General features: G+C 46.4%; 1 protein-coding gene across 4 annotated transcripts in view; it reads left to right on the plus strand.

The window, feature by feature from the left end:
• Window positions 1-24,165, plus strand: part of sorcs2 (sortilin-related VPS10 domain containing receptor 2) — a 304,931-nt gene that overhangs the window by 252,006 nt on the left and 28,760 nt on the right. For all 4 annotated transcript variants that reach the window (XM_061250798.1, XM_061250794.1, XM_061250795.1 and 1 more), the window contains exons 8-13: window positions 2,413-2,502; window positions 12,795-12,974; window positions 15,410-15,556; window positions 18,994-19,096; window positions 21,626-21,702; window positions 22,750-22,841. In XM_061250798.1, the coding sequence (XP_061106782.1) occupies window positions 2,413-2,502; window positions 12,795-12,974; window positions 15,410-15,556; window positions 18,994-19,096; window positions 21,626-21,702; window positions 22,750-22,841 (689 nt within the window). The remainder of the gene's footprint in view (window positions 1-2,412; window positions 2,503-12,794; window positions 12,975-15,409; window positions 15,557-18,993; window positions 19,097-21,625; window positions 21,703-22,749; window positions 22,842-24,165) is intronic.

Raw genomic sequence — 24,165 nt, forward strand, 5'->3', positions numbered from 1 at the left:
TGTTTGGCTTTGCAGACTCGCCGGGCTGTTTTGCTCGGTGAAGACAGGACCCTGTCTGGACCCTGAATCGCTCTCTGTGGGTCAGAGACACCACGGTTCACCGCAGTGCGCTTCCTGGGGCTTTGTATTAAAGCGTCTGATAAACGGCTAAATGTAATGTTGCTCCCGTCACTTCTCCTGAGGCTACCCTCCCACCTCTGGCCTTGGTAAGCAGACATGGCAACATGGCCAGCATTCAATTCAATTCAATTCAATTCAATTCCATTCAATTCAATTCAATTGAATGTATTTTCTTTTTGTATAGAGCTTTTCACAGGAGGCTGTCACAAAGACGCTTTACAGAGTAACACAGAAGAAAATAAAACATATTAGCCTGAAGCCCCCAAATAGCATATGAGGTAAAAAAAAATATATAAAAAAAACTCCCTTATTGGGAGAAAAACCCTTAAACAGTGGCGAGAGAGAGAAACTTCAGGAGGAACGGGCAATAGGGGCTGCATGCCTATCCTCCGCTGGCCTGTACGTTTGCTGTGTTCAACTAGTGGGTGTCTGGAGTTCAGAGGGTAGGGGGATGAATTTGTAGCCGGGTTGAGGGGTCCATGAGTTCCGGGGGGTTGGGGGAGCGGCAGAGAAGAGAAACAAAGGAGGGTGTCAGGCTCTAAACTGTATTATCGTGTCTGAGCCTTGGGAATGGGAGTTCACCCACAGTTGTGCAGGAAACACTGCAGACTGGCATTACATGTTGCTGATGAGGATTATGATGGGGGGCAGCATTGGCTCAGCTTTGGAAAAAAAGGCGCAATATAAACGCAGACCCTTTTCCATTTATCATGATGTCAATGATGATGATGATGCGAAGACGGTGATGATGGTGACGATGATGACGTGGATGACAAGGACGACGACAACAACAAAAAAACGTTAATGCAAAGATGAACAAAGATGATTTTGATAGTGAAGATGATGAAAACGCAGAGACTCATTGCCCGGATGAGGAATGTATCTGCAGCAGTGCTGAGGGCGGCCTGTAGTGTAGTGGTTAAGGTAAAGGACTGGGACACACAAAGTCGGTGGTTCTAATCCCGGTGTAGTCACAATAAGATCCGCACAGCTGTTGGGCCCTTAACCCTGCACTGCTCCAGGGGAGGATTGTCTCCTGATTAGTCTAATCAACTGTATGTCGCTCTGGATAAGAGCATCTGCCAAATGCCAGTAATGTAATGGCGGTAAGGAAGCTGCAGGACGGTACCAGAGCCTGCTCGTTCCTCTGCTCTTGAGCTCACACGCTCTCAAAGACAGATGACTGGTCAGGGGTGAGGTTAGAGCATCACTGGCTCTTTGCCATCCGCTGCACATCACAGGAGGAAGGACGGGTCTGTTCAGCTGCAGCTATGAGACGAAAAGCTGCGTGCAAAAATTCTGCAGTATAACCCACATTCTCCCTCTCCGTTGTGTAAGGCCAGCCGGCACGAGGATTGTGTTTGTGTTTCTTTTAATAATGCACCCTCTGAAAGTAGATAGACTCTGCTTATGTATTAATAATGTAGGGGTAGACAGGAGGAGAGGGAACAAGAGAAGGAGACACAAAGAGGGAATGATAGACAGAGAGAGAGAGTGAATGGCAGACAGACACGCACAGAGAGAGAATGTGGATGTCTCCTGTGGCTGTGTCCTGTTGCCTGTGACTGAGTGAGTGAGTGATCGAGGGGAACGGGAGGGAACACGCCCTACTGGCTGCGTGTGTGTGTGAGTGTGTGTGTGTGTGTGTGAGTGTGTGTGTCTGCGTCTGCCTATGCGTGTGTGTGAGAGAGAGAGAGAGAGAGAGAGAGACAAAGGGACCATGTGAAAATGGGACAGAGATAGAGATTGCGAGAAGAGAGCATACGAATTTAAGAAATATCCTTTCACATGGTTGAGCAGAGAGAATCGGTAAAACAGCCATTCCTGAGACTCCCCCCCCCCTCCCCTCCCACGGTCTCTCTTATGGTTTTCATTAAAATGCGTTGCCATGTTTGGACCCTCCTGGCATCCTGATTGGGCGATCGCACCACAAACGGCAGACTGCATTACATCACCTCTTTCACTTCATCAAACTTCCCCCGGTCAGCCCCGGTCCCCTCAGGCTCAAATCCTGGCCTTAATTGGGCCCAGACAGCTGTCGGTGACATCAGACGCAAGTCTAGGGAGGAAGACGTGTGGCTGAAATCTTCCTCTTACCTCATCATTAATCTCTCTCCTTTGAAGCACTCAGGCTTTGAGATATGACTGCTTCTATCTGTCGCCTGTTTTCATTTGCCACAGTGGATACATGGTTTCGGCCAATACCATTGCCAATTGAAGTTGATGGAGTGTCCTGTATTTTTAGCCCCAAATCTTTTTTACATTTTTTTCCCTCCTTTCCTCTCTTTTTAGGTGACCACAGGAAACCGTACCAAGCACTATGTTTCCTACCGCCGGAACGACTTTGTCCAAATGAAGTTTCCCAAGTACTCTCTGCCAAAGGTAGGTTCACAGCCTCATTTCAGGCACTGACACGCTGTAGATTCTGCTGCAGTTGCTGCTGCCGCTACACTGAGCTGGTGAATAAAGGGTGGTTGCAGGTTTGAAACCCAGGTGGAGACACCGACCTTACCCCACTGACAACAGTGCTGCACTGAGATACAGTATGTGCTCATTAATATATGACATATCTGTAGAGCATGCCTTTAAAACTAGTACCCTCTTAAGCCTGTTTTGTGTGTGTGTGTGCATGTGTGAAGTCCGAGTGTGTGTGAGTGTGTGTGTGTATGTGTGTGCGACCGGGCTTTGCTGCTACCTTTGTTATATACTCTATGGAAACTGCAAGTGTTCCAGTTTGCTTTAATGAATATTTAGACAAGTTGCTAGGCTATTTCTTAAAACCCTCACCTTTGTGAAAATGCAAAGGTCAACTTTATTTTAATGAAAGAAACAAAGCTGGCCTGCATCGGACATGTAGCAGAAAACTGGAGGGCTGTGGGCTGAAAATCGCGCTAATGGAAACGTCGCCAGTCTGACACGTTTCGTCTTTTTAGAACCATGTACAGGCACAGAGGAGGCCTCCGGAGGTTGGTGTGGTGATGACACTGAACACAAGCAGCAATGGCTAAATGCATAACAGCCACTCAACACAAAACTCTCACATAACTCCTCGCACTAGGGGGAGGACTGTAGCACAGCACCATGAGAAAACAATAAAAACACATTTCTGTCTCACACAGGCACACACACACAAACACAAAGACACACACACATACACACTCATACGCACTCACATAAACACACATACACACACACGAACACAAAGACACACACATGCACACTTATACACACACACATACACACACACATTCACACATACACACACAAAGACACATACATATACGCACACACATACACACACTTACAAACAAATACACACGCACACACACACGCACACACACACACACATACGCACAAGACAAACAAACATTTAGCTTTGCCTTTGTTCTGGCTTTCTGTGTTTGATTTGTGTTTGGGACACACATGTTAAACTGCTGATCAGCCGGTTTTTCCCTCTGAGCTGCTGAAGGCGGGACGTTGGAAAAGCTTAGGGCTGCACGGACCACCTGTTCCTGCTGCGAATAATGGAAAAGCTTCTGAGAGTCAGTAGGTTTGGTCGTGCAATTCCAGGTGCAAAGCAGGCTTGCCCTGCAAAGGCCCCGGACGAGTGTGGATTACTGCGACTCGTGGTTCATTTGCCGGCCTTAAAATGGGTAGAGAAATTGCAGTTACCCAATCTCTCTCTCTTTCTCTCTCTCTCTCTCTCTCTCTTCCTCACACACACACACGCTCTCTCTCACTCTCTCTCTCACACACACACACACGCACGCTCTCCCTCTCTCTCTCACATACACACACGTGCTCTCTCTCTCTCACACACACTCTCTCTGTCTCTCTCTCACACACACACACTCTCTCACTTGCTTCATTTGTCAATCCATTGATTTTTGTTTTCCTGCTGACCTCATTGGATTTATATTCAGATACTCGTGTTTCAGTGGGCTGAAGTATCTGTTCCACTAAACACTCAGACATTCACAAAGCACACAGTGAATCATGGATTTCTGTTTCACCGGCTCAATGTGTCCCATCATGCAACATGTTCAGGGATTCGCTTATTTTTCAGCGTAACTCATTTATGATGGGGCCAAAGGGATCATTCTGAGATTTTATTATTCTCGGCGTTTTTACTAACAGAAATAATACAGAATAATTGAACAAATACCGAATGTTTTCCTTTGATTTGCAGAGAAAAATAGCTTTGTCTGATGTCCTGCCATTCAAAAAGTAGAAGACTCCAAACTCCCTTTGCTCTGTAATTTATTTGGCAGACAACCAGTGTCAAGGTTTGACAGGGTTTGAAATGCCACCAAAACAATTTGCCACATGATCAAACAGCCTTGGAAATGTTTATATGCCCCGTGAATGTCTTCATGTTGAGCCAAATCACAGGTCAGAATGACGTCTCTGTTTTTGTTTTCTGTGGATATTTTCCTACAGGGTACAGGGCAGAACTGAGGACAAAAGAAGTATCCCTGTACAAAGTTGCAGTGTGGCAGTTTTTAAAGTCTGCGTTAATGTCAGTTTTCCTCTTTGCGTTTTAATGCGAACACTTTGAATTGAAACTATATGGTGTGTGGAATTAAAATGTGGAATTAACGCAAATACTGATTCAGCCACCGTTCCCAAGCTATATCCATTAGCAGTTTGTGTTTCAGTTTGTAACCAGAGGTCAGTGAATTTGCTGAAATTGAAGCCTTCAGGGTTTTTATTTTATTTTATTAGCAGCCGGCATGCTGGTGTTTAGAATGGCCCTGGTCCCTGTGTGTATTCAAGAATCGGTTATTTGCTCATTAGATTAAATTGTGAATTTATACATTTTAAATGGGCAGATAGTTAGCTGGCGGATTTCATCGCAGCGTAAAAGGCACAGAATGCAATAAAAGGGCATTCATTATTTTGACAACTGAACTGCGTGCGCATTCAACTTTTATGAGATAGTTGTTGCCGCTAGTTGCTGTTTTCTGTGTCGCTATAGCGTGTTTTGGTTGCCTCTTATCTCAGGGTAAGTGTTCTCCCCTGTGGAGCGTATGATTTGAGCCCCTGCTCCTTTTCCCTCTGCAGTCCTCTAGCCGAGACGCAGCCCGTTTAGAGTCGAGGTACACAGAGTAGAGGGGTCACGTGTCCGCCATCAGACGGAGACCAAACGTCCAACTATGTACCCTCTCTCCATGGGAGACATTATTACAAAAAGTCTGAAAAAATGCTAAATCTAAAAGCCGTATCGGCTTGGAGCCCATTCACTTTGGAACCTGCGAAGCTCAATATCTCAAAAACTCTGAGAACGCAGGCAGAAACTTCTAGTTCTCGGCTCATAAACTTTCGTATGGAGAGTGCAGGCAGCCCTTGCTGAAATGTTTTGATGACACTGCGGCTCCGGATCCATTCTGAAGCGCCCGGTCCCCCTGGTGTGATTTCAGGCCATTTCCTTAGCTCAGAGGCATCCCAGGGACAGCCCAGAGCAGGCTCCATCACACCCCCACCCTCAGGGCTCTGGAGCTGGGTCTCTCTGTCTGATCCAGGGCTGCCTTCTCCTGGAGGTCTGTCACAGTGCGGAGAGAGGAGATAGAAAACATGACCGAGAGGAAGTGTGACATGCATGTGTGTGAGAGAGAGAAAGAGTGTGTGTGTGTGTGTGCATGTGGGTCTGTGTGTGTGTGGTGTGTGTGTGTGTGTGTGTGAGTGAGTGTGTAAGAGAATTTGTGTACACTGGTTGTGCGTGTGTGTTTTTCTGTGTTTTTCTATGAGAGTGACAGTGAATGAGTCTACTACAGGGGGTGAGAGAGAGAGTCTGTGTGTGTATCTGCGTGTGTGTTTGAGAGAGAGATGTTTGTGTGTGTGTGTGTGTGTGTGGGTCTGCTTGTGTGCTTGTGTGTGTGTATGTGAGTGTGTGTATGAGAGAGAGAGTGAGTGTTTGTATGTATGTGTGTGTGTGTATGAGAGAGAGAGAGTGTGTGTTTGTATGTATGTGTGTGTGTGTGTGTGTATGAGAGAGAGAGTGTGTGTTTGTATGTGTGTGTGTGTGTGTGTGTGTGTGTGTGTGTGAGTGTGTGTATGAGTGAGAGAGTGTGTGTTTGTATGTGTGTGTGTGTGTGTGTGTGTGTGAGTGTGTGAGAGAGTTTGTGTACACTGGTTGTGCGCGTGTTTTTCTGTGTTTTTCTGTGTTTTTCTATGAGAGTGACAGTGAATAAGTCTACTACAGGGAGTGAGAGAGAGAGTCTGTGTGTGTATCTGCGTGTGTGTATGAGAGAGAGAGTGTGTGTTTGTATGTGTGTGTGTGTGTGTGTGTGTGTGTGAGTGTGTGTATGAGAGAGAGAGAGTGTGTGTTTGTATGTATGTGTGTGTGTGTGTGTGTGTATGAGAGAGAGAGTGTGTGTTTGTATGTGTGTGTGTGTGTGTGTGTGTGTGTGAGTGTGTGTATGAGAGAGAGAGAGTGTGTGTTTGGCGGGGGGGTTGAGGCTCAGGGTTGAGTAAAGTTAAATGAACGTCTCCAGAGAGCATGCCCTTTCTCCATATGGGGCCAGGTCATTCTGCTCCTGCAGGACCAGCTCTGCAGAATTACAGCTAATGAAAGGAAAGCTCTTCAGACAGCTGACTCCAGGGACAGGTGGTGGATGTCTGGGTTGTGAGGGAGAGCTGACATGCCTATGGGACTGTAATCTGTGTGCACTTTAAAATATGGGCTCTGGGATTGGGGAGGGGGGGGGGGTGTTCCAGCTGGGGCTGTTTTTCCCACAATACCCCCCCCCCCCACACACACACACACACACACACACACACACATACTGTATGTTTTCCAATGCAAAACAGGGCCCAAGTGAACGCTGACCATCTGAGACCCTGTCTCACGGCTGCCTGCCCCCTTGAACATGTCCAAGGACAGCGGTGTCCTCGCGGTCAGTCCGCTTGACTCTGCGCAGAGCAGACTGTGTTACGCGGTTCGTTTCCTCGGCAGGCTCCCCTTCGCTGTGTGTCTGTGATCATTTTTACCTGAACAACTCGCTTTTAGTCGCTTGCTCAAAAGTACAAAGGCAGTGTCAGGATTTGAACTTGCAATCACCTGGTTTATATTTCGCTTGCTTATATCGCTGGATGTTAACTGAATCAGGTCATGCTGAGAGTCATGATGACTCATGACCACGGTCTTGTGGGTGGAGAAGCAGGCCAGAGAGTTTTAAAATAGTTCTCGCAACCATTAGAAAAGACAGTGTGAAGATACAGCCCTAACATTCTGTCACTGTAAGCTTCTTCTACCAAGAAATGTAACACATTATACACTATGTACTACTCTTCAACTGAAACTTATTCACTGCTGATCTACTGGAACACTAATCCCTGCTCCTTTCTGCTAATCTACTGGAATACTAATCCCTGCTCCTTTCTGCTGATTTACTGGAACACTAATCCCTGCTCCTTTCTGATGATTTACTGGAACACTAATCCCTGCTCCTTTCTGCTGATTTACTGGAACACTAATCCCTGCTCCTCTCTACTGACCTACTGGAACACTAATCCCTGACTCTCTCTGATAATCTACTGGAACACTAATCGCTGCTTCTCTCTACTGACCAAATGGAATACTAATCCCTCCTCCTCTCTGCCAATCTACTGGAACCCTAATCCCTGCTCCTCTCTGCAGATCTACTGGATCTCTAATCCGTGCTCAACTCCTGGAACATTAACCTCTGCTTTTCTACTGGAACACTGATCCCTGCTACTCGCTGCCGATTTCCTGGAACACTGATCCCTGCTACTCGCTGCCGATTTACTGGAACACTGATCCCTGCTTCTCTCTGCTGCTTTCAGACTGTGCTAAAAACAGCTCGGGTTACGCCGGCCCCATTCATGCATGGCATAAATGCAGATAATATCCAAGTTAACTTTAATTAATTTCTGCTCAATGCTGACTTCTCTCTGCATTATTGAGTCGAGCAGCCTGGCTGATTTGTTTTAGTCAATCTGTTTGACTTTAATAGAGGAGAGTTAATGTCTGCTGGGAATCCTTTGCCCTGCTTTGCTTGCTGCCTGTAGCTTATTCTGAAGCATTTATGGATTTTAACTGATATAATGCAAATGAAATATGTTTTTTGAGTGTTTGTGTAAATCTGTTTTGAAAGTAGTTTAGAAATCCCTCAGCTAACCATGCACACCACTCAGGCTGAATCACACTGTGAAATATAAATCAGCAGACATTCATTCTATAGTACCCAATCTCACTATCTGTTCAATTTACCCTAAAGTTCTGCTCACCATTCAGCTGCCAGGCTCCAAGATAATGAAGAACTGCTGTGGAGAGGTCATGTTGAAAAGCTTTGTGTGTGTGCGTGTGTGTGCGTGTGTGTGCGCATGTGTGGGTGTGTGCATGCATGTGTATGTGAGCATGTGTGTGATTGTGCGTTTGTGTGGGTGTGTGCATGCATGTTTATGTTTGTGTATGTGGGTGTGCGTGTGTGTGTGTGTGTGTCAGTGTGGGCGTGTGCATGCATGTGTATGTGTGCGTGTGTGGGTGTGTGTGTTTGTTTGTGCAGGCATGTCTGTGTGAGTGTGTGTGTGTGTGTGTGTGTGTGCACCTGTGTGGGTGTGTGCGTGTGTGTTTGTTTGTGCAGGCATGTCTGTGTGAGTGTGTGTGTGTGCACATGTGTGGGTGTGTGCGTGTGTGTGTTTGTTTGTGCAGGCATGTCTGTGTGAGTGTGTGTGTGTGTGTGTGTGTGCACCTGTGTGGGTGTGTGCGTGTGTGTTTGTTTGTGCAGGCATGTCTGTGTGAGTGTGTGTGTGTGTGTGTGTTTATAACTATGCTCTCGCACGCTCATGCCCGCCATGCTTATCCGATCCCTGCCATTGTTTTCATTTCATCTAAACTGCAAATTACACGATGCACACCACCCATCCTGTTGTTGCGGGTGAAGTTTAAGCCACAGTTTATTGCATTCATCAACATTCACCCGCGATTCAGAACAGGCAGATTAATGCTCTAAGCATAGAAAATGTGTGCGCGCATGGCACTCGCCTCAACTCGGGACCGTTAATATTGATACTAATAACACAATTTCCACGCAGGGACTGCTGAAATGGGGGAGTGTGCACTGTGAGATGTTCAGTGTTAACTCTGAGTACATATGGTCCCTATTGGGCTCACACGCACTCTGTTAGAGTTGAGTTGGCGGTCTTACTTTGTGTGCTCCTCTAGAGCTTTCACCTGTCCTAATGAAACAGATCACACAGCACTACAGGAGAGCTAGCCCTGCTCGTCGGGGGGGGGGGGGGGGAGCTTGTGTCCGTCTCTCTCGGGACACACTGAGGGACAGAGGCCGCGGCCTGACTCGTCTTCAGCCTTCCAAAACCTTCACACGCCACACCCCTGCTGCAGCCACTCCGCCGGCTCCCAGTCGCTGCTAGGCTCAGATTCAAAGTTCTGCCTCTGGCCTGTGCTGCAGCCAGCACGACGGCCCCTCCCTGCCTACAGGACATTACATTATTCAGCCCTACTCACCAGCCTGACCACACCGCTCCGCTCGCCTGCCACGGGCTGACGGCTCTCGCTTGTCCCCGCTGCAGAGCCTCTCCACCCCAGCTCCTCAGTGGCGCAACGACCTCCCCGTCCCCATAAGAACTGCTCACTCGCTGCCCATTTCTGAAGACTCATCTCTCCACACCGTCCCTTAACTCCCCGAAGCTATTATCACTTGTTTTTCACCTGTCTGTCTTTACCCCCTTGTGCTTTATACCTCAATCTAGGACGCTTGACTTTGTATTTGTTTGGGATCTGTTCCTCCGTTGTCTGGATATGACTTGTTTGACTTGGCCTGTCTACCTTGTGTGCCGGCTACATTCGTGCCCATGCCACTGATCCTCGATGAATCCTACCTTATATGGCGTGGTTGTTGTATGACCTTGATATGCACTTTTGTTTTGTACGTCGCTTTGGATAAAAGCGTCTGCTAAATTGAATGTAATGCAGTGCTTGTGGGCACGTTTCACACTGCTGAGAGGCGCTAATGCAGCCCTGGGTGTCGGTTTATTTTACAGCTCGTTAATTAACTAGTATTGACTGGGCGAGTGCGCAGAGTTACTTGTGTAATTTTTTGGATGACTGCCTTGATTACAGTGGTAAGCGCTACGCAACAAAGTCAGTAAGTACCATATCTAAGCGTTATGTTTTACAGCCCGTTTCATAGTACTTACCTCTGAAATCAATATAGTTATCTTATAACTCCCTGGTATTTACACAGTAAATCCTAGGTAATTAACAGGCTGTAAAATGTGTTAGTGTTACCAACCCTGGTTGACCTAAACCCACCCTGATTTGATGCTACCAACCCCTGGTCCCATTCATTTAATGACACACCCTGGGTTCAGAGCTGTTTTCTAGGCCATAGAGCTCACCTGCACTGTGTAGTCTGAACCGTTCGGGTGTTTTAGTGTTAGTAGCGTGCAGTAGATCACACTGAATAACAGACAATGGTGGTGTTTGTTTTCTTCAGAAAAAGAATCTCAAGGATACCTCTATGTTTTTTTTTTCCTAATTATCCTCCTGTCATCTGCTTCAGAGGCCCCTGTGTTCAGTCTACACAGTCATTACTGCCTGATTCAGGGGTCCACTACCGCCAGCGTGCGGGTTCCGTGGCTTCTTCTGCTCCCACTGAAACAACAACAAAGAAGATGTATCATTTGCAAGGGAGTTAATTAAATTACGTGGAATTAAATGTTTGCTGCGTTGCCCTTATTTTGGAGACACCATAAATTTTGAAGCGCTAGGCTGTACGGGCGGAGGAGGCAGGCTGCCAGTTCACCCGGGCCCCTCTTGTTGTGCTGAACCGTGCGTCTCCCCGGCCCCTGTAAATGTAATTAAAATCTCTGTGCTGACACAGGCCCAGCTCCCAGAGAAACTGCCTCTGCCTCTTTGCAGCTCTGCCTTCATTTGCATTCAAATGGGGGGGATATTTACAGTGCGTCACGCCATCTTTAAGATTGGCTCGATGTTCAAATGTCATTACGGGATTTCTGTTTTCTTTTTTTTTTTTCTTTCTTTCTTTTTTTTTTTTTTACTACCTCCGGATGCCGTCAGTGCATTAATTTTCCATTTTGTTGAGTGGATACGGAGAAGTTTAATTAACTCCGCTGTTTTCTTTTGTGTGCGATCACAGCATTACCCCCAGGGCAGTGCAAACCAGTGCTCTGAGCCAATATTCGGCACTCACGCACGCTCTTAGTCAACACCGATTCTGCAGTGCCTCTCAGCCTTGGTCGTAGACTTAGCCCTGTAAAGTATAGTGGTGTTTTTATAGTAATGAGATTTGAATGGGTTGTCACTTCTTGACAGATTTTTAAAAAAGAAAAATGAAAATGCAAGAGCTTTTTTTGGGGGGTGATGCACCTTCACTTTCATTAAATTGAAACCGAGTCCAGCCAAGATATTTCTACCATCAGTAATAGGATGGCATCATTCACTGAACAACTGATTAGAGGCATACTATGCATGATTTTTAGCCTTGCTGTGGTCCTGTGTTTATAGTCCATGGAGTCTCCTCCTCTGCCCTCAATTCCGCCCCCCCCACTTTTAAAAAAATATTTAATATTTAATATCCATTTTATTTTTATATCGCTATTTTTTGATAGCTGTCACCATTGAGGGTGGCATGGATGGTGCAGTGGGTAGCACTGCCGCCTCGCAGCTAGGAGGTCCTGGGTTCGAATCCTGGTCGCGTTTTCAAGTGGGTTTCCTCCGGGTACTCCGGTTTCCTCCCACAGTCCAAAGACATGCAGATTGGAGGCTGATTGGAGAGTCTAAATTGCCCGTGGGTATGAGTGTGTGAGTGAATGGTGTGTGTGCCCTGCGATGGACTGGCGACCTGTCCAGGGTGTATTCCTGCCTTTCGCCCAATGTATGCTGGGATAGGCTCCAGCCCCCCTGCGACCCTGTTCAGGATAAGCGGGTTAAGATAATGGATGGATGGATGTCACCGTTGAGGAAAAGCATTTCCAGGGTTGACTCTGTCGGTTTGTTGTTTTCGTTCGCTTTGCTCGTGCTTCTTCACCTCTGCCGTTGCGGTCGCTAGCTCGCTACAAACGCTAAAACCTGATCCCACCTCGCTGGCTTTGTAGCCGCACCTACCCCTCCCTGCTCAGACGAGTGCGCCACGCCCACAACCACGTTTGGGAAGAGGAGGAACGCTTACTCTTGCAAATGTACACAAAGGCGGAGGTTGTCGGTGCATCAAGCAAGGTTATTTTATAATATTTTCAAGGTAAAAATCCTGCATAGTATGTCCATAGGAGCTTAGTTTCATCAAGGCCAGCGTTATTTAGGACAGGGCTCAGTGTTTTATGATGATGATAATGATGAGGATGGGGGCGACATTGGCTCCAGTGGTAAGAGCAGTTGTCTGGCGGTCAGAGGGTTGCCAGTTCGATTCCACTGTGGGTGCGTCGAAGTGGCCCTGAGCAAGACACCTAACCCCTAAATGCTCCGGATAAACTGGTCGGTGCCTTGCATGGCAGCCGATCGCCGTCGGTGTGTGAGTGTGTGTATGAATGGGTGAATGAGAAGCATCAATTGCACAGCGCTATATAAACGGCGACCATTTACCATATTACATTTTCCTTCATAGCCTCTTTGCCCCTGATTGGTGACATGCCAGGGATTGACCCCGCCCTCTCTGCTACTCCTTACCCAGGATGTCCAGATCGTCAGCACCGATGAGAACCAGGTGATCCTGGCCCTGCAGGAGTGGCACCAGACCGACACCTACAACCTGTACCTGTCGGATCCGCAGGGCCTGTACTACTCCATCGTGCTGGAGAACGTCCGCAGCGCCCAGCAGCCGGAGGAGAGCGTGCTCATCGACATACTGGAGGTGGGTCACGTCTCCCGTGGCAACGCTGGCATAGCTCCCCGTGTACTACACCTTGCTGAGGGGCGGCCTATAGCCTAGGGCACTGGTGTCAAACTCCGGTCCTGAAGGGCCGCAGTGTCCGCCGGTGTCCGGGTTGTTCTCAGAACCTGTGGCTCGTTTAAGTCAGTGATTGGCTCAAGAATCCACACACCTTGTTCTCGGGGCCTTAATTGAAACCACAAAAGCCTGCAGACACTGCAGCCCCCTGGGAATTCAGTTTGATACCCCTGGCCTAGGGGCTAAGTTGCTTGACTGGGACTGGTCGTTCAAGCCCCGGTGTAGCCACAGTAAGATCTGTGCAGCTGTTTGGCCATTGAGCGAGGCCCTTAACCACACATTGCTCCAGGGGGATTGGCCCTTGCTTAGTCTAATCAACTGTAAGTCACTTTGGATAAAAAGTGTGAGCTAAGAGCTGTAATGTAATGTTCAGCTGCTAACTTCAGCTAAAATGGCCATTTTCGGTCTGCGTATTTATTTGCTGTGTATTTTAAGAAGAAATTTACGCTTCCTAAAAATGATTATCTCTTCCCACTCCTCCACTGTAAATGGTACACAAGGAAACAATACTAATTTAAATAAGGACAATTATATTAGCCCTTTGAAGTGTGAATATTAGACTTCTCTTTATTTTTGTTTCTTTTTTGTTCTCCCAGCATGTCTTTCCGGTGTCGTCCCATCGCTGTCTGTGTGTGATAAATCACAGCTCTTTGTTGAATTAATGAAATAGGCAGCACCAGGAGTATTAGAGCTTCTGAAAGCAAGATTATATTCGAATAGTGGCACCCTTTCGGAGTAATTAATTTGTAACTCATTTGCATACCGGATTAGCTGCCAATGGTGATTGTTGTGTTCCTCTGCCTCAGACAGTGTGTCTAACACATTTTACCTCCCATTTGGAAAACTGGCTTCTCACAGTTGCCACTCGCTGGCATGTCCCCTGCTCTCCTGCGCTCAGTAAACTTCCATTTAGGTGCAGTCGCTAAAATGGAACATCCGCCCCCGGAGCTCTCCGCCGCGCCCGTGGGTTTCAGAGACGCAGAAGAAGGTTGATTTTTCCACCCACTTCTTAAAAATGGAGGCCTCAAACATTAAATTGTCATTTGGCTGGCACTTTTATCCAAAGCGAATTACAATTGATTAGACAACACTAGAGCAGGACAAGACAATCCTCCCCTGGAGCAATGCAGGGTTAAGGGTCCTTGCTCACGGGGCCCAACGGCTGTGCGGATCTTATTGTGGCTACACCGGGGATCGAAACCACCGACCTTGCGTGTCCCAGTCATGTGCCTTAACCGCTACGCTACAGGCCGCCCAACAAGGGTGTATTTCTCTCACCCGGTGACTTATTAATGATGACCAAGTCCAGGCCACAGAGTAGAGAAGACCGTTTCAGAGCCTAGGAGAGCTCAAAACCAGATGTGCCGTCGGGGGACGTCATCTAGGCCGTGGAGAAACGGACCCGCCTAGGTGGGCTGAATGACCTGCTCTTATCATTAATCTTTCTCATATTTCTTAATCCACTATTTGCCTCTGAAAGATAACAAGGGAACGAGCGCGCGGGAGGCAGAGTTACGTGATGTTCCGCAGAACTCTAAGGTTCACTGCTCTGGAACCCATTTTCGTCTGTTGCCCCGGGACACAATTTCGACAGCACACACGGTTCCCGCAGTGTGTAGAAAAACAAGGCTTTCTCATTTCGTGGTTATGCTGTTGTTGCATTCTTTACACAATGATGAATGTCCCCCTGTTATCATCACTCTGGACCTTCTTCAAATATATCGTGAAAGAGTCGGCTCGTCGACACTTAAGGGTTGCTGCGATTATAAACGACACTGAAAGTTTGTAGTTATGTTGTCTGCAGTTATATCTGTTCCTGGGTATTTGTCCTTGTGATTGTATCAGTGACTGATTTGTCTATTACAGTAAGTGATACTTGTGGATCTTTCTGCTCCATCCGCCTGGAACAGTAAATAGAATCCTGTGGACTTTACGAAGTGGCAAAAATAATGGCAAAGACAATACGATGGATGATTTCATGACATTTTGTGGCCTCTCACATATTGTTGTGAAATATTAGGCGTTGTTATGAGAGATAGCGATGGAGATAGTCAGAATGAAGCTGTTCAAAATGATACTGTTTTTACTCTCGTCCCACAGAGATAAACTGGTATTGAACAACAACAAAAAAAATGTTCATTTGAAATGCTAATATCATTGATTTGGAACTGGTTTTTGTGTGCTGGAAATTATTCGGTGTTCAATCCTTAGAACTCATTTTTACTGCGATGGGTACCCTGGGGGAATTTATTACTGTGCTGCAAAAGTAAAACATGTTTGGCTGGCTGATAGCAAAGTCACTATAAACAGCGCTTCATCAAGCGATACTTTACTTTTAGGTCCGTGGGATCAAAGGTGTCTTCCTGGCCAATCAGAAGGTGGATGGGAAAGTGACCACCCTCATTTCCTACAACAAAGGACGGGACTGGGACCTGCTCAGCCCTCCTGCTATGGATATGAACGGAAAGCCAGTCAACTGCAAACCGGTACGAGTTTCAGAGCCACACCTCTGCTTCAGCAGGGCTGCATTCACAGGGCAACATTCACAGGGCAACATGCACAGGGCAACATTCACAGGGCACCATTCACAGGGCAACATTCACAGGGCTGTATTCACAGGGCAACATGCACAGGGCTGCATTCACAGGGCAACATTCACAGGGCAACATTCACAGGGCAACATCACAGGGCAACATTCACAGGGCAACATGCACAGGGCAACATTCATAGGGCAACATTCACAGGGCTGCATTCACAGGGCAACATTCACATGGCAACATTCACAGGGCAACATTCACAGGGCAACATTCACAGGGCAACATGCACAGGGCAACATTCACAGGGCAACATTCACAGGGCAACATGCACAGGGCAACATTCACAGGGCAACATTCACAGGGCAACATGCACAGGGCAACATTCACAGGGCTGCATTCACAGGGCACCATTCACAGGGCAACATTCACAGGGCTGCATTTATAGGGCACCATTCACAGATACAGGATTGGGCACAATATGTATGACATCACTCTTTTTTCATTGTGTGATCCCTGGACACATGCGTATACATGCATGTACACAGGCTTAGCATATCAATCCGTACATATACTGTATATGTCCCTGAAGACAACACACCTACCTACACCCATGCGAAGATGTCAAGCACACAAAAATATACTGAGGGACACATGTACATACACAAACATACACACCCAGCCACACACACACACACACACACAGACACACACAATCACACACACACACTCGCACCCTGAATACATGAGCCCATAGGTGAATCAAAGCAGTCTAGTATGGTTCCCAGTTGCACATTTCACAAGGTGTTCTGGTTCTATGACTCACTTTTGACATTTACCTAATTGATATATCTTTGATTCCAGCGCGCGCGCACACACACTTACATGGCTTTTGTCACGGATGAGTGACAGTCTGTGTGTAATTGGAGCAGTCTTTGGACATATCGTTCATATGTTGTACATGATTTCCTATAATGGAGATAGTGATATTTTTCAGATGATGGTACAGTATTGCGGTTCAGTTAATCAAAACCCTTGTTGTTTACACAGCTTTATATTATACTGAAACGATTCAGACAGAATCTCTTTCCTTAAGGACATTATTAACACCTGCTCCTTAACCATGACACCGCAGTCAAAGTCGGCCAATGTTAATTAAACGCCTTCTCCTCCGCTGCAGAGCCAGAATTGGGAGCCATCGATCCAGCAGTTTCAAAGTCAAATCCCACTCGTGTTCTTTCGTGGGCAGGGTGACAGATTAAACAGAGATAGCTTCAGGGTGCCATCTTAGAAGCCAGTTTTACTCTTGATTAGTGTGGATGAAGCGCATGGAGGGGTGCTTCAGGTCTAAATGGCCTAAAGGCATGTAACCAGGGAGAGGAAAATGCAAATATCATTTAATCCAGTGCACTGGCCAGCACTGTTGACTATCAGACATGAGGTGATAAGAGTTTAAACTCCAGTGTCTGTCAAACACAAGAGCTGCTAGATTTGCAGCTCTGTGTGATAAATTAAAAATCCCTTAGTTATAGTAAACTTACTTTAAGCACGAAGACATTTTGATTACATGTTCCCAGAATGGTGCTACACTAGAGCTGTGTATGTAACTGCTTCATAATCACAATAGAGCACCTTCATATAGGCATATGGTGTATGTCTCCAATGAAACTGAAAGTATGCCAGTGACAAAATATGCATATTTATGTAATGTATATGTAGTGTATGTAATGTAATGTCTATGAAGGAGCTGTTATGTACAGTAGGAACATTCATAGGAAAGGTTACCAATATTTATCCGTACTTGCAGCACAGAGGTGTGATTCAGAAATCGATGACAACATTTAATACCACACAATATTTCATAAATTAAGCCATGTGCTGCAGATTAATGCATTTAATCAGTGTAATATACTGCAATAAGTACTATCTAACAGTGCAGCAAAGTGGCTTTAAATTGCTTCTCTGGGTGATTTATCGTGCGCCATTATAGTGTGGCTATAGACGATTTAGTGAACCACAGGTGCAGAATGACACACCCCTCGGAGCGTGGAAGGTGGAGGACTTTTAGTTGTCATGGTGACTGTTGCTACCGAAAAAAGCAGCGGCGCAGGGATGACACGCACACGCACACACACACGCACACGCACACACACACACACGCACACACACACACACAGTCATTCGCACATACTGTTTGTATGCCACTGCAAATATGTTAACCTAGAGGGAAACATAATTTCACTTCTGGTAGCCCTGACCTAGCCAGGACCGCCCTAAAGGTGAGAGGTCATACTGATTTCTCATGAAGCACCCTGACCGGCTAGTGCTGACTAGGGTGGCGTGTAGCGTAGTGGTTATGGTAAATGAGACAGGCAAGGTTGGTGGTCCGAATCCCAGTGTAGCCACAATTATATCCGCACAGCCATTGGGCCCTTGAGCAAGGCCCTTAACCCCGCATTGCTCCCGGGGAGGATTGTCTCCTAGTCTAATCAACTGTACGTCGCTCTGGATAAGAGCGTCTGCCTAATGCCAATAATGTAATAATGTAATGTAATCCCTACAAGTGCACAGTCCACAGATCAGTCTCCTGTCTGTTGTCTCCTGGTTTAATACCCCAGATCTGTCTCCTGTCTATTTTCTCCTGGTTTAATACCCCAGATCAGCTTCTGTAGAGGTAAAGAATGCAGAGCAACTGATTCCAGATCCACCCAGATCTTGCTTACTTCTTGTGTGATTTCTTGTTTTAAGCTTCTCTACCTGAGTCTGAAAACTGCGGGCCAGTAAAGTCACTGCCCTTACCTTCTTTCTGAACTTAGCATGTCTAACGTCTGATGATTGGCAGCAGCAGTGTAATATATTTTTTAGGACCTGGGCAAAACTGGGCTTACTTTTTGAGGGTTATTTGCTGTTATTGTTGCAGCCTCTTTCAATGTTAGTCAATGGTAACAATAAGAGTAAAAAAAATTGGTCAATAATTCTTTCCCACAACAAAATGTAGTCGCAATTGGTGTTTTTTTTTTTCTTCATCTAATGTCTCCCCGTGTACCGATCTGTTAAGCAATTTGGACAATATAGAAATATTTTGTGGATGAATTGGGAGCAGTTTGCATTACTGCCAAGTCACTGCGCTGTATCGCACCGCGTTCAGTGCATGATCCCCACTCGGCCTACTTCACGGCCATATAAAGGCTTCCCAATTCCCTGCTGCACAGTCTCTGGCTCCAAATTGCACAAAATGGCGGCACGCAAAAGTTTCAAAGCGCTCTTCACCGGACCATGGGATAGTCAGTGGGTGATGTCACAGGCAGTTGGTCCATATTTATTCTACACTCTATGGTACACGTCTGAAGCTGGGTCGTTCTCAGCGTCCGTACCTGTGTGTTCCACAGCCGGAGTGTCACCTGCACCTGCACCTCCGCTGGGCCGACAACCCCTACGTTTCCGGAACAGTCCACACCAAAGACTCCGCCCCCGGGCTCATCATGGGAGCAGGTTAGTCGCCCTGGCAACAGTCCTCAGGCAGAGGCTTCTGATTAGGGGAGGGAGAAAGCAATGAGGAAGTGCCCCTCAATTGATGAGTCGGGGGGGGGATTTCATTTTAAAGGTATCCAACGCGGTTCTTTCGGCGATATTAATTATTGTCAGGTACGCAGTCTGTTTATTAAAGGTTGAGAAAAAAAACAAAAAAACATCAACAGGCATTAGAGTGCAGAGGAGCGTGGGAATTATTCCCACTGGTTGGGATTTTTCTGTTAAACAAGCTTAGTGCCCTTGATGAAAAATAATGGAGCAGCAGCCCTATTCAGAGTGTGATTATCCCTTGTTTTGATGGCTATTAAAAGGAGCACATAATGAGTGTCTGGGAGAAAAAGCACCAACATAATGCCGGGATTAGTATCATCACAAGGGGCTCTGACCCTCTGGAAACGGTATTATATTTATAGCTTAGATTGATTTGTTTTTGCTTTGTGTTTCATATCTATGTACAGTATATGTGTCTGAAGGCGTGTGTCTGAGTGTGTTCACTTGAAAGTGTTTTGTGCGTTGACTTGAGCATTTGTTTTGCATGTGCGTGTTTACTTGAGCATGTGTTTGTGTGTGCATACACGTGTGTTTGTTTGTGAGTGCATCTGTGTGTGTGTTTGTGTGTGTGTTTGCATGTGTGTGCATGTTTGCGCATGTGTATGTGCGTGTGTGTGTGTGTGTATGTGTTTGTATGCGTGTGTGTGTGTGTGTGTGTGTACATCTGTGCAGTTACGCTCATATCCTAATTTATGGTGCCATCCAATCTAACTGCTACAGTGCTTGGCCGTTATCAAATTAAATCATTCGTGTTCTCTGTTTTATTGATTTCTAAACCAATTAATTTTAATTGCTTCGAACCGTGTTGAACTGAGAGCATAAAAATGACATCGTGGCTCATCTTTCTCAGACACACTGTACTGGCTGGATTTAATGTTCAGCTGACTTTCACCCAGCATTCCCTGTCCGTGCTGAAGCCTCGCTCTCTGTCCCATTGCTGTCCGTAACCCCATGCTGAAGCCTCGCTCTCCATCCCATTGGTGTCCGTAACCCCGTACTTTCCTTTTTCCAAACACGCTGTGTGTGCTGAAGCCTCACTCTCCATCCCATTGGTGTCCGTAACCCCATGCTGAAGCCTCGCTCTCCATCCCATTGGTGTCCGTAACCCCGTGCTGAAGCCTCGCTCTCCATCCCATTGGTGTCCGTAACCCCGTACTTTCCTTTTTCCAAACACGCTGTCTGTGCTGAAGCCTCACTCTCCATCCCATTGCTGTCCGTGACCCCGTACTTTCCTTTTTCCAAACACGCTGTCCATGCTGAAGCCTCGCTCTCTGTCCCATTGGTGTCCGTGACCCCGTACTTTCCTTTTCCAAACACGCTGTCTGTGCTGAAGCCTCACTCTCCATCCCATTGATGTCCGTAACCCCGTACTTTCCTTTTCCAAACACGTTGTGTGTGCTGAAGCCTCGCTCTCCATCCCATTGCTGTCCGTAACCCCGTGCTGAAGCCTCCCTCTCCATCCCATTGCTGTCCGTAACCCCGTACTTTCCTTTTCCAAACACGCTGTGTGTGCAAAGGAAAACGGAGACGTGGGCTTGGTGTGGAACGTGGCTGTGCCGGGGGAAGGAGAATCTCAGTTCCCAGAGGAGGTGGAAGTAATATTTGTGAGACTGTGAATAATAACCTCCAGTGATGGGGGGGAGGAAAAAAAAACGTTGAGCGTTCATTTCTGGGTCGTGTGTTTCCAAAGGAGCTGTTTTCAAACACGCTGAAACTGATGGAGGTTTGTCTGTAAGCATAGGATATGTCAATGCAAACAGGAAAAGGCCCTGGCAATCATTCAATCCCTATATATCTAATGGCTGAGCGAGAGAGCGACTGAAAGAGTGAAAGAGAGAAAGAGAATGGCGGTGAGTCAATAACAGGGGAAAAATCACCTTTCTGAAAGACTGCCCCTTTGTGTGCGTTATTGACAGGCGCACAAAGTGGTCCTTTGGTTTGCTTTTCGAAAAGCACCCCTGCGCTTGGCCCAGATAGACAGGGTAAATGCGTTTTCTGGGATAAACATCGTCTTTTGAGAGCGGGCCAGACAATATCGGAACGCTCCATTCAGCCAGCCTTGTGCTTATTTGTTAAAACACATGGCCCTTTTCTGCCACGAGAGAGAAAGAGGAGAAAGGGACAGAGAGAGAGGGAGCTAGAGCACTTTAACAACCACAGTAGGCCCCTCTAATTCTTATGAAAGACAGAAAATTACATTCCGTGTCAAAAAATACTTTCTTGGCAGAGAGGGAGTGAGGGAGAGCCTTAATCCCTTCTAAAATTGAACATAGTAGGAAATATTTCCTCCCTTTATCAGTCTAAAGGGAGCAAATTTAAACACAAGGGATCCCATGCTGTCACCAGGCCTATGTGGACTGATGCACGGTGGTTCCTCTTACACCCTGTGAGGCTGGATGATTGGTCCATTCTCCATCACCTCTCCCCCTCTCCCTGCAGGTAACTTGGGCTCCCAGCTGGTAGAGTACAAGGAGGAGATGTACATCACGTCTGACTGTGGGAAATCCTGGAGACAGGTGAAACGCCCCGTCCCCTTACCCTATGAATGGAGTGTGGAGACCACAGTCAGAAACCCTTTTTAATGAAACTGGCTTTCACACTTTGATTTGATAGTTTTTATTTCAGAGACCTGGGTTTCTTATGTATTCTTCTTTGACTGAGTTCCTGTTCCTCCTCTCTCATTGTCTGCATTTCCTGTGCTCTCTCCCCTGTCTTCTGTAGCCCTACACTTTTCTTTTCCCTCTGCTCTTACTTTTCACAATCTGTCCCATTTTATTCGTTGTGCCCAATTTTCTTATCACAAATTGGGCCAATTATCTATGTGCCACTCATACCTATGCCGGGAGCCCTGTAGCTGAATTACTTTACGTTGTAAAGCCAGTGAATGTTTTGCACTCTGTAGGCCACGCCATGCTACAGAATAGCGCTAGTACCAATCAGATGAGAGAAATGGCTTTCGCTGATGACACCTATTATCTGGGCACATGATGTATCATTGGGAGGAGCTAATATACAGTACCTGTTACTATCATTTAAGGAACCATGGGCAACTGGACCCACCTAATTCCTAGTCAGTCTCCACTGTAGGCTCGCAGACATAGTTGGCTAGGGACAAAGACAAGATTCGGGCCTGCAGCTATGAGGCTTGGCCTGGCCTCACAGGAAACATTGCGCCTCTGCTCCCTTACAGTGTGACCTCTTTTCTGTCAGCTGTATTGCCCTGTTTCCTGTGTAACCTACCTCCTTTCTGGTGAATACTGTATTTTTGTGGTGGAAAGTCAGTGAAAAGTTGGTAAAAAGCCGTCTTGGCATTCAGATGAAAGCCTGGCTACAGAAAATGTTCTGGCCGACTAGGACTATACTGGGGTCAACCTTCTCTGTTTATGTCAAAATGTGTCTCAACCTAGATTTCCACCCCTCCAGACATCTCCATTGTGTCTTTAGCTCACCAGACCTCAGTGTGACTCCTGTCCTTCGGTCCTGTTGCCCCTGTTTCTCACAGCTCACGCGATGCTTCCTGTTTCGTCTCTAATGCCACCATGGCCTTCCTGTCCTCTTCACAGGTGTTTGAGGAGGAACATCACATCCTGTACCTGGACCACGGCGGAGTCATCGTCGCCATCAAGGACACCTCCATTCCACTGAAAATACTCAAGTAATAATAATAATAACAACAATAACAGCCATCATCATAATTCTCATCATCATCATGCTGTATATATATTTTACTGATTGGTGCCCTTTCAGGTATGATCCACTTTACAGGATTAAAAGTCACACTTAAACAGCAAACTACAAGAAGTTGGACAAAAAGATGATAATTACCAATATAGGGCAGGTACCAACACATATCCACATAATCTATAGGGCAGGCATCAACACTCATCCTCATAATCTATAGGGCAGGTAGAAACACTCATCCACATAATCTATAGGGCAGATACCAACACTCATCTACATAATCTATAGGGCTGGTATCAACACTCATCCACATAATCTATAGGGCAGGTACCAACACATCCACATAATCTATAGGGCAGGTACCAACACTCATCCACATAATCTATAGGGCAGGTAGAAACACTCATCCACATAATCTATAGGGCAGATACCAACACTCATCCACATAATCTATAGGGCTGGTATCAACACTCATCCACATAATCTATAGGGCTGGTATAAACACTCATCCGCATAATCTATAGGGCAGGTAGAAACACTCATCCACATAATCTATAGGGCAGATACCAACACTCATCCACATAATCTATAGGGCAGGTAGACACACTCATCCACATAATCTATAGGGCAGATACCAACACTCATCCACATAATCTATAGGGCTGGTATCAACACTCATCCACATAATCTATAGGGCAGGTAGAAACACTCATCCACATAATCTATAGGGCTGGTATCAACACTCATCCACATAATCTATAGGGCAGGTAGAAACACTCATCCACATAATCTATAGGGCAAGTAGAAACACTCATCCACATAATCTATAGGGCAGATACCAACACTCATGCACATAATCTATAGGGCAGGCATGAACACACTTCCACATAACCTATAGGGCACGTAGAAACACTCATCCACATAATCTATAGGGCAGATACCAACACTCATCCACATAATCTATAGGGCTGGTATCAACACTCATCCACATAATCTATAGGGCAGGTAGAAACACTCATCCACATAATCTATAGGGCAGGTACCAACACTCATGCACATAATCTATAGGGCAGATACCAACACTCATGCACATAATCTATAGGGCAGGCATGAACACACTTCCACATAACCTATAGGGCACGTAGAAACACTCATCCACATAATCTATAGGGCACATAGAAACACTCATGCACATAATCTATAGGGCAGGTAGAACACTCATCAACAGCCTACAGAAACACTTCAAAACAAACACAAAAGGATAGAACAGATTTACGGCCAGGTGCAGGCACCAGTGT

This window comes from Conger conger, chromosome 8, assembly GCF_963514075.1.
Source record: "Conger conger chromosome 8, fConCon1.1, whole genome shotgun sequence".
In the NCBI taxonomy this organism is placed as follows: Eukaryota; Metazoa; Chordata; class Actinopteri; order Anguilliformes; family Congridae; genus Conger; species Conger conger.